We start from the raw sequence: 11858 nt of genomic DNA, 5'->3' as shown, positions 1-11858 counted from the left end.
AATACATCACAGTATAGAAACATTGAATACATCACAGTATAGAAACATTGAATACATCACAGTATAGAAACATTGAATACATCACAGTATAGAAACATTGAATACATCACAGTATAGAAACATTGAATACATCACAGGAATCTCTCTCCATAGTACCAAGGGGAGCTCCACAAATAAAATGTGTGTTTGCAAAAGAGAAACTTTGACTTGTAATGAAGCTTTTCACAAAATGGCTGTTACACCATTGTATTTTACAAAGCTGACTCAAGTATTTATAGCTTATTTTCTTTAATAAGAAAAGCTTCTGGGGTAGATTTTCCATGGTAGCTAATTACCCTCAACACATACCAGAGGTGGATTTTTCCTTTTAATGGAATGTCCTGAGTAAGTCATTATTTTTTTTTTTTTGGTTTTTCGAGACAGGGTTTCTCTGTGTAGTCCTAGCTATCCTGGAACTCACTCTGTAGACCAGGCTGGCCTCGAACTCAGAAATCCTCTTGCCTCTGCCTCCCAGTAAGTCATTATCCTAACACAAAAAACTATGTGTTTTTTAAAGCAATATTAAACTATTGGTAGCCCCAATAATTATAAATAATAAAATTATTGATCTACAATTAGCTAATATAGGACTCATTTATAAACTGCAGTCCTTAAGACCATAAAACTGTGTGCACATCTCATTTATATTGTCAACCTCGCAAAAAGAACAATATAGGATAGTTAGAGTTAAGTTTAAAAGTTTAAAGACGTACTTCTAACATGTTAATCTGGTAGAAATGCAATCCATGAGCTAGGATTGTATCCTGGTGATGGAATGTTTACTTAGTGTGCATGAAGTCTTGGGTTTGATACTCAACCCTGCAAAAAGAAAGGAAAAATGCATATTTTTCTAAGAGTTTCATCTTTTAGGGGATATTAATGTTTAAAAGACATGGACAGAAATGTATTGGTTAAAAGGTAAATAGACATGTAACCTACTAACCTTCAAAAGGTTTAAATTTCCTTTTCTCATCTCTGAATCATCCCCTATATCATCTGTGTATGTTCCAGCATTGGGTGTCGTGGCATGTCATAATCTCAGTGCTTGGGAAGTGAAGTAAAAGAACCAAAAGTTCAAAGTCAACCAACCTTGAATACATATTGAAATGAGTTCAAAGCCAGCCTAGGCTAAATGAGAAGACCCTTTCTCAAAAACAAAAAGAAAAAAAAAAAAAAGAAAAGAAAAAGATAAAAAAATAAAGAAAAAGAAAAAAGAAAAGAAAATATGTTTTAACTTTAACTTAAACAGGGCACTAGAGAGATGGCTCAGCAGTTAAGAGCAATGACTGCTGTTCCAGAGTTCCTAAATTCAATTCCCAGCAACCACATGGTAGTTCACAACCATCTGTAATGGGATCCAAAGCCCTCTTCTGCTGTGCATGAAGACAACTACAGTATACTCATATAAATAAAATAAATAAATCTTAAAAAAAAAATTAACTTAAATGTAAGTTGTCATTCAGTGGGTAAAGTGTTCTTCGCACTGCTGTTATGACTGCTGTTTAAAACTTATGGTTGGAAAAAGGCTTCAGCAGTTGAGAGTACTGGTTCTCAGAACCTACGTGCTTATTCACAACTGTCTCTAACTTCCATTCCAGAGGAATCTAATGCCCTCTGCAGGTAGCACCAGGCACACATGTGGTACACTTACATACATGTAGGCAAAATATTCATACACATAAAATTTTAAACAGTCTTTAAAATTATATATTCTGAAGTGGAGATGGCTCAGAAGTTATCTTAGCACCCACGAGAGTGCTCACAACCATCTGTAACTCCTGTTCTTTAGGAGCTAGTGCCCTCTTCTGGTGTCTTTGGGCACTCACATGCATGTAGTACACAAACTCAGGTAGACACAAACACAAATATAAATTAAAGTTAAAAAATAAAAATATTATTTAAAAATATTTTTATTTAAAAATATTTTTTATTTAAAAATATTTATCTTTAAAAACATTTTTTAAGGGTCTGGAGAGATGGCTCAGAGGTTAAGAGCACTGACTGCTCTTCCAGAGGTCCTGAGTTCAATTTCCAGAAACCACATGGTGGCTTACAGGCATCTTTAATGGGATCCAATGCCCTCTTCTGGTGTGTTTGACAGCTACAGTATACTCGTATAAATAAAATAAATAGATCTTTAAAAAATATTTTAAAAAATTTTTCTTAACCCATTAGGCAGTTTACTGACTCTTAAAGCAAACCACAAAGCTGTCTTTTAACTACTATCTACCTCACTCATAGTTCGTTCTTTCTTTCTTTCTTTCTTCCTTCCTTCCTTCCTTCCTTCCTTCCTTTCTTTCTTTTTTTTTTGTTTGTTTTTTGGTTTTTCGAGACAGGGTTTCTCTGTGTAGCCCTGGCTGTCCCGGAACTCACTCTGTAGACCAGGCTGGCCTCGAACTCAGAAATCCGCCTGCCTCTGCCTCCCAAGTGCTGGGATTAAAGGTGTGCGCCACCACTGCCCGACTTCATAGTTCTTTCTGCTGTAGCACAATTGGTGATATGTGTTGTTCATCAGTAACTGGAGGGCAAATGCATGACTTGCCTGCAGTCTTCTTTTTCTTTATACTTGGCAATGCCATATAAACAATATTGGACACTTACGTTTTCAGTTAACATTTGAAGTATATAATGATATACTAAAAGCAAAATAATATTGATTATTAAAAAATGAATTGAGGGGGCTGGAGAGATGGTTCAGCAGTTAAGTGGCACTTGTTGCTCTTGCAGAAGACTCAGGTTCAGTTCCCGGTATCCATATGGTAGTTTATGACCATCTATAACTCCAGTTCCAGGGGATCCAGTGCTATCTTTTGACCTCTTCTGGTACCAAGCACCCATGAAATGCACAGGCATTTATGCAGACAAAATACTTGAACATAAAATAAAAGGAACATATCTTTAAAAAATTTTAAGTGAATTGAAATAAAAGTAGGGGGTGTAGAGATGACTCTGTAGTTAAGAGCACCGGCTGTTCTTCCAGTAGATCTGGGTTTGATTCCCAGTACCAACATGGCAACTCACAACTATCTATAATTCCAGTTTCAGGGAGTCTGCTACCCTCTTTGTGCCTCTGTGGGTACTAGGCATGCATGTGATACATACATATACATGCAGGAAACATACATACATACACAAACCACACTCAAAAATGTTTGTTTTTTAGGAGATATTTAATAATAATAACAACAATAAAAAGACAAAACTTGGCATGGTGGTACATGCCTGTAATACCAGCACAGTGGGAGGAAACCTGCCAGCTGATCTATTAGCAGTTTCCAGGTCAGTGCTACATAGTGAGACTCTGTCTCAAAAACAAAACCAACAAAAGAACAAACAAAATGTAAATACAAATTGAATGAACCTTTCTTCTATCTTGTGCTTGTGATGAACCTGACAGAGGCAAGAAAAAACCCTGGACTTTTCTACTCACACTTAAAACTGCTTGAACTCTTAAGTCAGGTAGCTTCTTACAATGAGGGTAATGAAACCAGCCTGACAATACACAGCCATGTATAGTGTGACCATGAGCAGAAGTCACAGCACTGGGGTTCCCCAGGCCCACAGTTAACCATGCTTTACTTCTCTCTTTCATCCAGGCACCCCTAACCCAAACTCCTTGTCACCTTTGAAAAAGGTTAAGTTAAGGTTTTGTTGTTTAGTGCCAGGCTTCAGGATAATTTGTGACTCTAAACTATCTCACAAAATGTTTTTTTCTGACTCTGAGGTACAAATGAGCAATGAAAGACCGAATTACAACGCAATTATAAGGAAGGATGATTTATTTCCACATGAGAGCCCATAGTAATGGTGTTTCGCTGATCAGGTTATAACAGATGAATATCATTATTCAGCAGATGCTCTCTTTGTTCCCTGTTCTTGTCATAATCGCTCAATTTAATAAAAAGTAATTGATTAAATTCTGTTAGTCTTGAAGTCAGGAACGTAGAGAGGATAAGGAACAAGAGACTGATTCCCACTGCCGAGTTCCCTTCCACCACCTCTTACCTGTCTCAGTCATTGCTGACAGGGTTCATCTGAGTCAGTTGTTAGAATGCCCTCAAATGCAGCAGTGGCTAAAAAGAGTAAATGTCTAAAGGAGAACTGGGATAGGATTGATAATGCAATACCTTTTGTCTTCTCGGATGTTTTTCTTTGCTTAATTTTTAAAATTATATCTAAAGATTAAATTTATTATATTAATAGGTATCATGTGATGTTTTGATACAGATATACATTGTATTATCTTTTTGTTTTGAGATGGTCCTACTATGGCTGTTCCTTCTTTGGTTCCAGATACAGCTGGCCTGGAACTCACTACATTGTCTACACAGTGAATAGGTCTTGAACTCAAGGAGATCCACCTTCCTCTGCATCCTGAGTGCTGGGATTAAGATGTGTTCCACCATGGCCAGCTACATTATATAATTTTTAAGTCAGTCTAAATACATGATCTCCTTAAATATTTATCTTTTTTTTAAAAAATTTACTCTATTTTTAAATTGTATTTGAAAGATCATGGCGCACAGCTTAGAACAGACTACAGCAGACCAGCTGGTTCCATGGGAGGGGGTTTATTCAGGGTGGAGGGTGGGAGAGAGGCTCGAGAAGATGGCAGGGGGAGGGAGGGAAGAATAGGAGAGAGAGAGAGAGAGAGAGAGAGAGAGAGAGAGAGAGAGAGAGAGAGAGAGAGAACACAGAGAGGTAGAGGAGTAGAGGCCGGCCATGACCATGTGGAGTGAGGGGAAAGGGAAGGGAAGAAGGGAGAGGGGGCAGAGAACCTGCAGGCGAGGGATCAACAGAGCAAGAGAGAAAGGAGGGGGCAAGCATCCCCTTTTATAGTGGGCAGGCCTACCTGGCTGTTGCCAGGTAACTGTGGGAGGAGCATCCCTGGCTGTTGCCAGGTAACTGTGGAGGTGGAGTTTAGACAGAATACTAACAGTATTTACTCTATTTTTTATTTGCCTGCATGTATTTGTATACCACCTTCATTCTGTACCACAGACGCCAAAAAAGGTCTTTGGATCCCCAGGAACTAGAGTTACAGATAGTTGTGAACCTCTATGCGGATGCTAAAAATTGAACCCAGATTCTCTGGAGAAGGAGCCAGTGGTAACTGCTGAGCCATCTTTCTTCTCACTATTTATTGCTTCTTTATACTGATAATATATGACATCTTTATTCTTGCTTTTTGAAATATGTGGTACATAGTATCTGTTGTCACTCTATTGTGTAGTAGCACCCAGTACCTCTGAGCCTCCTTTACTGTAATTAGTGTCTACTGAGCAGCTTTTCCCAGCCACTCTCAACTCAGCTTCCATGAGGTCAGATTTTGTAGATTCCTTATGGTACTTTGTCTTTCTGTGCCTGGCTTATTTATTTAGCCTACTGATATGTTGTCCCTAATGGCCTACTTAGCCTTCTCTCTCCTATATAACCCAGTGGCATCTTCCACAATGGGCTGGGTCCTCTTGCATTAATCATTAATCAGGAAAATGACCAACAAGCTTTGCACTCAAGCCAATCTTGTGCTGGGCATTCTGTCATCTGAGGTTCTTTCTTCTCAGATAACTCTAACTTGTATGCAGTTGACAAAACAAAGAACAAAACCAACACCACCAACAAAAACTAGCCAGCACACATAATTACCACGAATGAGATTGCTTTAATCTCTATTGAGGATAATTCACTATTACTATCTTTAGCAATACAACTAATTTTTTATATGTTGTTTGTCTTGAGGGTTTGGTTTTGCTTTTGGTTTAGGAAGGAAGACCTACAGGCTGAGAGAGCCTGGGACCAGTAAGCACCTGAACCAACTCTGTCAGGGTCTTGTGGGAAAACATGGTTGTAGTACATAATTTACAGTATTTATTTTGGCTACTAGTAAAGCATATTAAATTACTATATGCTGTAGAAATTAAGGTAAAGTCACTCGTAAGTAGAATTCAGTTGAACTCTGCTTAAAGGGCTATGGTGGGTCTGAAATAGTTTTCATTCAGCATGATAGCAAATATCAGTGAATGTGTAAGTAAAGTCTCTTAGCACATTTGTTGCTGTTTAGGTCAAGTTTAATTTGGATATGTTTGCTCTGGATCTTAGGGTTTTAATTGAGAAGGAAAGCTAGGTGGTTGGTTAGGGACATTCTTTCCTCCTCTGGACTCTGCCTCACCCTTTCTTTGTGGTAAGATGCAAATGAGGCAGGAGGCTATCCAGTGAGCCTGTCAGGCTGGTATTTATGTCCTCCCGGTTTTCTTTCCTCACTTAATGCCTTGAGGTTGGTTTTTTATGTTTGCTGAGGTTTTGGGTTTGCTTAGCATTTGCTTACAAAGATAGGGAAGATAATGAGCTGAATGGCTGGAATTCAACACTAAAATAATGGTTTTCTTTCCTTATCTCTGTATAATTTTGAAGAGAACTAAGGTTTCTCTAACCTTTGTCCCAGCAGTTCTCCACTCTGTCAGTGACTGAAATGGTTAGCACTCTAGAAAGCTTTCTTGTTTCTCTCTAGGGTTTCTCATTCGCGCTGTTTTGTATCTTTTGCTCTGGTCTTGTAGAGCTTGGATTTTGTAATGTACATTCCTAAGTATAGATAGAAATACTAGAGTTTGGTGATTAGCAAAAAAGCTCACCATCTTACCTCTAGTTCTCTCTATATCAGCCCTCTGGCATTTCATGGTTTGGGAGATCCCTTAACGTGAAGTACTGAACACTTGTAACCAGAGTGCACTTGAAGGTGGGGGTGAGGGTGATGAAGCCAAAGCAGCAGTTTTCCCTGGGGCTCTGACCATGCATGTGCACACTCAGCCCTCTGCCCTCTAGGCTGTATTTCTGCCTGTGCCATTCTGTTCTCCTTTCCCTCTGACCTGATTGTATGGCAGTCAAGACGAGCATGTTCAACAGGTAGAGCCTGAGACGGAGAAGACTCTTTGCAGGCACCCTCATGCAGTGAGAGAAATTTCTTTGGAGGCAGGATCAGTTTCTTAATGTGTTTGCTTCTTGGTGGATAACAAAGTGCTGTATCACAATAAAGCTCTTGCTGTGCTGTATTTGAGAGAGCACAGACTAGAAAAAGGTCATCATATTTTCCCTAAGTTTCATTTTGGCTGTTCGTGTTTCTAACTATGACATTTCAGAGTAGATGTTCTTGGAAGGCTAGGATGTGTTATTCTACTCAAACTTATTTAGTGAGAAACAAATGTGGTTTTGTTTTAAAAGTATAGCTTTAGAAAGATGACTTGGGGGGACACCAGCCTCCAGAGCAAATTATCCCCTCAGTTCACCTTCTTAAAACAGCATTTAAAACCATGACAGGACACCACTCCAGATTCAAATCTGTGTTTATACACACATGTGTCATGTAGAATCATCTGTACAGACATATGGGTGAGTGATTATGAATGTAGAAAATGAACTGTGGTAGGAGGAAGATTTTAAGGGAGAAGGAAGGAAAGAGAAAAAAAAAAATCAGTAACGGAATAGTGTAACATTCAGGCAAGCAGTGGAAAGAAAAGAGACCTGCAGACAGCAGTCAGGGAGGGTGTACCTGGCAGTGCAGGAGGGGTGTGATTAAAAACAAAGCACAATGGCATTTGTATCACACGCCATGATGAAAACCATTGCTTTTGTGTGTTAATTTTAAAAAAGTTTGGCAATTGAATCTTAAGTTATTAACACATCTGGAAAAACTCTGAAGTTATATTTTAGTTACTCTGGTTCTAAGCAGAAAGGCTCTGAACATGTCAGAATCCCTTTTTCTTGGTATAAAGGCTTGATATTGGAAAATCTCCAGCTGTCTATCAAAGTAGACTGCATTTATTGAAACACTTAGCAACTCTGGGGGGTACTTAATACCTACATTTCATGTTGCCCTTTGCTGTTTACTCTGAGGAGAGATTTAAAAGGCATTCTCTCTTTGAAATCCCCCACTTAGCCCATTTAGTGGATGGAAACCAGACACATTGCTTTTGCTTTTCCTGCATACTGGGGAAACCACTGATCTAGTCTGCCCCTCTCAATTTACACAACCAAGAGGAAACTGAAACCTAAGTTTAAATGAGTTGTTCCGCGATAGACAGCTAGCTGGATCCTGTTTGAACTGGGGACCTGTGTTTACCAGGAGTGCTTTGCTTTCTGCTGCCTGTTGATACACAGCTTCCCTGAGTGCTGGTGTCCTCAGTGCTTGCCGTAATCTTTGGTCACAGGTAATTCTCTATCCACTGTCATTTCTCCCAGTCAGCGGCATACTGTGAGGTTCAGAACTGCAGGAACTCTCTGGAGATGATGCAGTGAGTTTCAGTCACCCAGTGGGCAGGGGGGTGAGTCACAAGAAGGGTGTCTGGTAAAACTGAAAGGCCAGTGATAAACAGGACAGTGTACAAAAGCTGCTGAAGTTGGGGGAGGATGTTAGCATACTGCTTCAGAGTCAGTAGAAAATGTCTTGGAAAAGAGAAAAAAATTGGTCCAAGAACAAGTTTTTCCTAAGATCATCAGTTTTCAAACAGAGTGCTTTTTGTTTATAGAAAGAAAAAACTTGAATTTCCTAGCAAGACCCTAGCAAGAATGTATATTTTAAGAAATTTTTAAAAATGGTAAAAATTCCAAGAAAGAGGTAAGAAATCATAGTCAGTGATGCTCAAGAAAATCTAGGCTCTATAGTGAACAGGAAAGGTATTTTGGACTAGAGTAGTACTCTAGTCTCTGGGCTGTTAGAGGATTCTGAAGTTTTGAGCTTTTAGAATTGTTTGTCTCAAAAAAACCCGCTCACCATTTATGTAAAGTTAAAACTATCTTTACAACCTTAAGTTGTCTTCTAAATCTGTTTTTGTTCTGATCCCTTAAGTCTTAGAGTTGAAGCACCTTTAAGGTGCCTAGGTCTATTGTTTCCCCCAAGTGCTTTTTTTCCCCTTGGGCTTTGAACAAGAAGATTACCTATTGTTTCTCTAAATGTGCTCTCGCTGGGCACTGAGGGGACTGCTCCAGTGAGGTTATAATTCCTGTTTGCCCCTGGGCGGTTGCCAGCACAAAGAAAGGCATGACGGGAGGTAGTTTGGTTACCTTTCACAACAGGTGTCTTTGTCAGTGCTATTCGGACTTCAGAGTGGAAGCACTGAGTCACTGCAGACAGGAAAGCAGCAGTTGCTCTGGCTTTCGCTTCTAGAGCCACGCTGCAAGGTAGACCTCCAAGTCTGCTGGCCTGATGAAAATATGACGAGTCCACGCTATCACTAAAAATACTACTGAAAAGATAAAAAGGAATTCGAAAGGTATGGACTGCCCAGAGAAGTCATATGTTGCCTTGAGCCCTGATTATCTTTTAGTTTTTACTTGGCTAGTCATCTTTAAGATAAACGTGCTGGGAAATTCTTAATGAAAGTAATTCTCTAAACACAAAGCTGCATTGTGAGGGGAAATGAAGTAAAAATGCTTTACTGGCTCCCGGAAGGGTCACACACAGCTTGAAGTTGTTTTAATCATGAGAATTTATTTAAGATACTGCATTTTCTGTTTAAGTAAGCCTATTAGACTTGGCCGTTTCCTAGCTAGGCTGTTTGTCCTTCTGTGAGCAGGTGCTTTACCACAGAATGCTTACAGGAGTTGCAGAGCTCCACAGTCAGGATGAAATGGCACAAGGTGATACTAGCTAAGTAGACCTGCTATGGAATATGAAAAATGGAAGGAAAGCCTGGGAAAATAGACACTGGATTTCATTCTGAGTTTGTTTACCCATTCTCTCACAAACCAGCAAATAGAGATAACATAATCCTGGTTTTGGTGATAAAGCCTAAAGACAACACATAGCAGTGTTTCTTTTTATTTTAAAAGATGTCACCAAATTAATGTTTAATACTAACAGAAACTACTTCTCAGTATTGTTGTACTGATAATCCTCAGGGCAGATACAGGAAGAGCAGGTAACATGCTTTCGGAGGACCGGTACTGTTTTCCATTTTCTTTGCCCACACTGTGCATGGAATAAGCATGTGTCATTTATCCTGGCGATTGAGAAAACTTTGCTTCTGAAAACATAAAGCCTTACCATCTCCATCTGTCCTCCAAAAACCACTTGTGGGAACTAAAGAATGGATAGTTTGTGACTATCTGCTGGTTTGAGTAATTAAACAACTTTAACTTTAAATATAAAAGGACTAAGAATATTTATCAGCAGGGAGAAAAACTGTTTATAAATGAGACCCTTGTGTTTCTCCAGAATCACATCAGATATTTGTATTTTTAGTGGGAGAAAGTAAAATTATTATCAACTGCTATTGATATCCCAAATAATTGTTTCATTTTTATATTTTGGTACTTTTTTTTTTTTAACAGAAATACTCAGAAGGGAAAAGGATTCTTTTTCCCCCTTCCGACTTCAGGAGATAAATTTTAACTGCACCAAGAATTTTATAAATTCTGAGAAATAATAATGGCTTATCATCTTTTTATCTTCTAAGAATAAGGAAAAATAAGCGCTGATTGCTTTAAGAAAAATTACTCTTCTTCCAAGAAGAATCTTCATGTGAATAACAATGAAGAGATGAACTGTTTGAAACTGTCTGAATTACTAAGGACATAACATAAATCAACTTTTGTTTTGGGAGGAATTTCATGTAGGGTATTTCTAGTAAGGAAACCTTTTTCTTTCTGTTTTTTGAAGTGTAAAGAAGATTCCCAAACCTGAAGTTCTCCTGTGCTGTGTTGAGAATGCAGGTGTTTATGGTGCACACTTCCTGCATAGATAAGAGACCTCTTGTTTTCCACTGGGGGTGAATTACTAGGCAAGTCTGTGATAGCAGCTGCCTTTTCTTTTTTCCCTCCTCTCCTTCCCTCTGGATTTTGACACTCAGCCCCTGGCTCTCAGGTGGGTGTGTGCACTAGCACTGAGCTGCCCTAGGAGTTTTTCCCTGGATAGTCTGGTCTGGAGCTGGGGCAGCAGCTGCTGCTGTGGAGAAGCCAGCTGGCAAGATGATGGAAGAAATCTCCATTATGGTAGCCTATGACGCCCATGTTTTCAGCCAGCTGCATGATGAAGACTTCCTCACTAGCCTGGTGGCCATCAGCAAGCCCAGGTCCATGGTAGGTGGCACCACCTTGTACACTACACTGGGCTTCTCTTTCTGTAACATAATGGGCACCTTCCATAGCAAGAGAGGGGCAGGTTCTTGTGAAGTAAATAGAGGCACGGCTGTTGATTGACAGCAAGGTCTGCAGGCTTTCAGTGGGTTTGTTTAATAAGTAAACACTGTTCGATGTCAGTAATCAGCTTTAAATACTGCTGTAGTGAGGTTGGGAAGAGTTTCATAATGCCAAATACCACTTTGCTGTGTCTGTGTACGACTGCTATGAAATTAGCTACAGTGTCATACATTTCCGTTCAGTCTCTTTGAAGTAGAACATTTCTTTCAGTGGGCCATGTCACCTTTGTAAATTGAATCAAATTGCTTTGTAAATAGAAATCAAATAGCTTTCAGGTCTTATATTATCTCCAGGAACAACTAGAACAAACTAACTTCTTGGAGAATTTTAGATGTGACCTAATATTTGTAAAAAAATTCATTTTTTATTTTTCTGCCTCCTTATAGTCTTGGCATGTGCATTCTGGCATGATAGAAAACTATGTTGTTAGAATGTTTGTTGTTCCATCTTTGCACTGGCCAGGGAGGCTCACAGGTAATCTCTGTCTGTGACGCACTCTTCGAACTGTGCTGTACTGTTGCCGTGTTCACTGTGCATAGTAGTGTTCTTTGCAGCAGAAAGAAAGAAAGAAAGAAAGGAAGAAAGAAAGAAAGAAAGAAAGAAAGAAAGAAAGAAAGAAAGAAAGAAAG

At 39.2% G+C, this 11858-nt stretch overlaps 1 protein-coding gene across 8 annotated transcripts in view; it reads left to right on the top strand.

Annotated features, from left to right (window-relative positions):
- The window catches only part of Rabgap1l (RAB GTPase activating protein 1 like), a 567726-nt gene that overhangs the window by 459796 nt on the left and 96072 nt on the right, over positions 1-11858 (top strand). For 2 of the 8 annotated variants that reach the window (XM_028758451.1, XM_028758480.1), the window contains exons 1-2: positions 8115-8240; positions 10363-11109. The exons of 5 other annotated variants lie outside the window; for them this stretch is intronic. In XM_028758451.1, coding sequence (XP_028614284.1) covers positions 10999-11109 — 111 coding nt within the window. In that variant the 5' untranslated portion in view covers positions 8115-8240; positions 10363-10998. Of the gene's footprint in view, positions 1-8114; positions 8241-9105; positions 9303-10362; positions 11110-11858 lie in introns of those variants that run through there. One more of the 8 variants, XM_028758461.1, reaches the window with a different exon arrangement.

The sequence above is a fragment of the Grammomys surdaster genome, unplaced genomic scaffold (assembly GCF_004785775.1).
Source record: "Grammomys surdaster isolate TR1022 unplaced genomic scaffold, NIH_TR_1.0 130, whole genome shotgun sequence".
Classification (NCBI taxonomy): domain Eukaryota; kingdom Metazoa; phylum Chordata; class Mammalia; order Rodentia; family Muridae; genus Grammomys; species Grammomys surdaster.
This window is presented reverse-complemented; position numbering and strand designations above follow the sequence as displayed.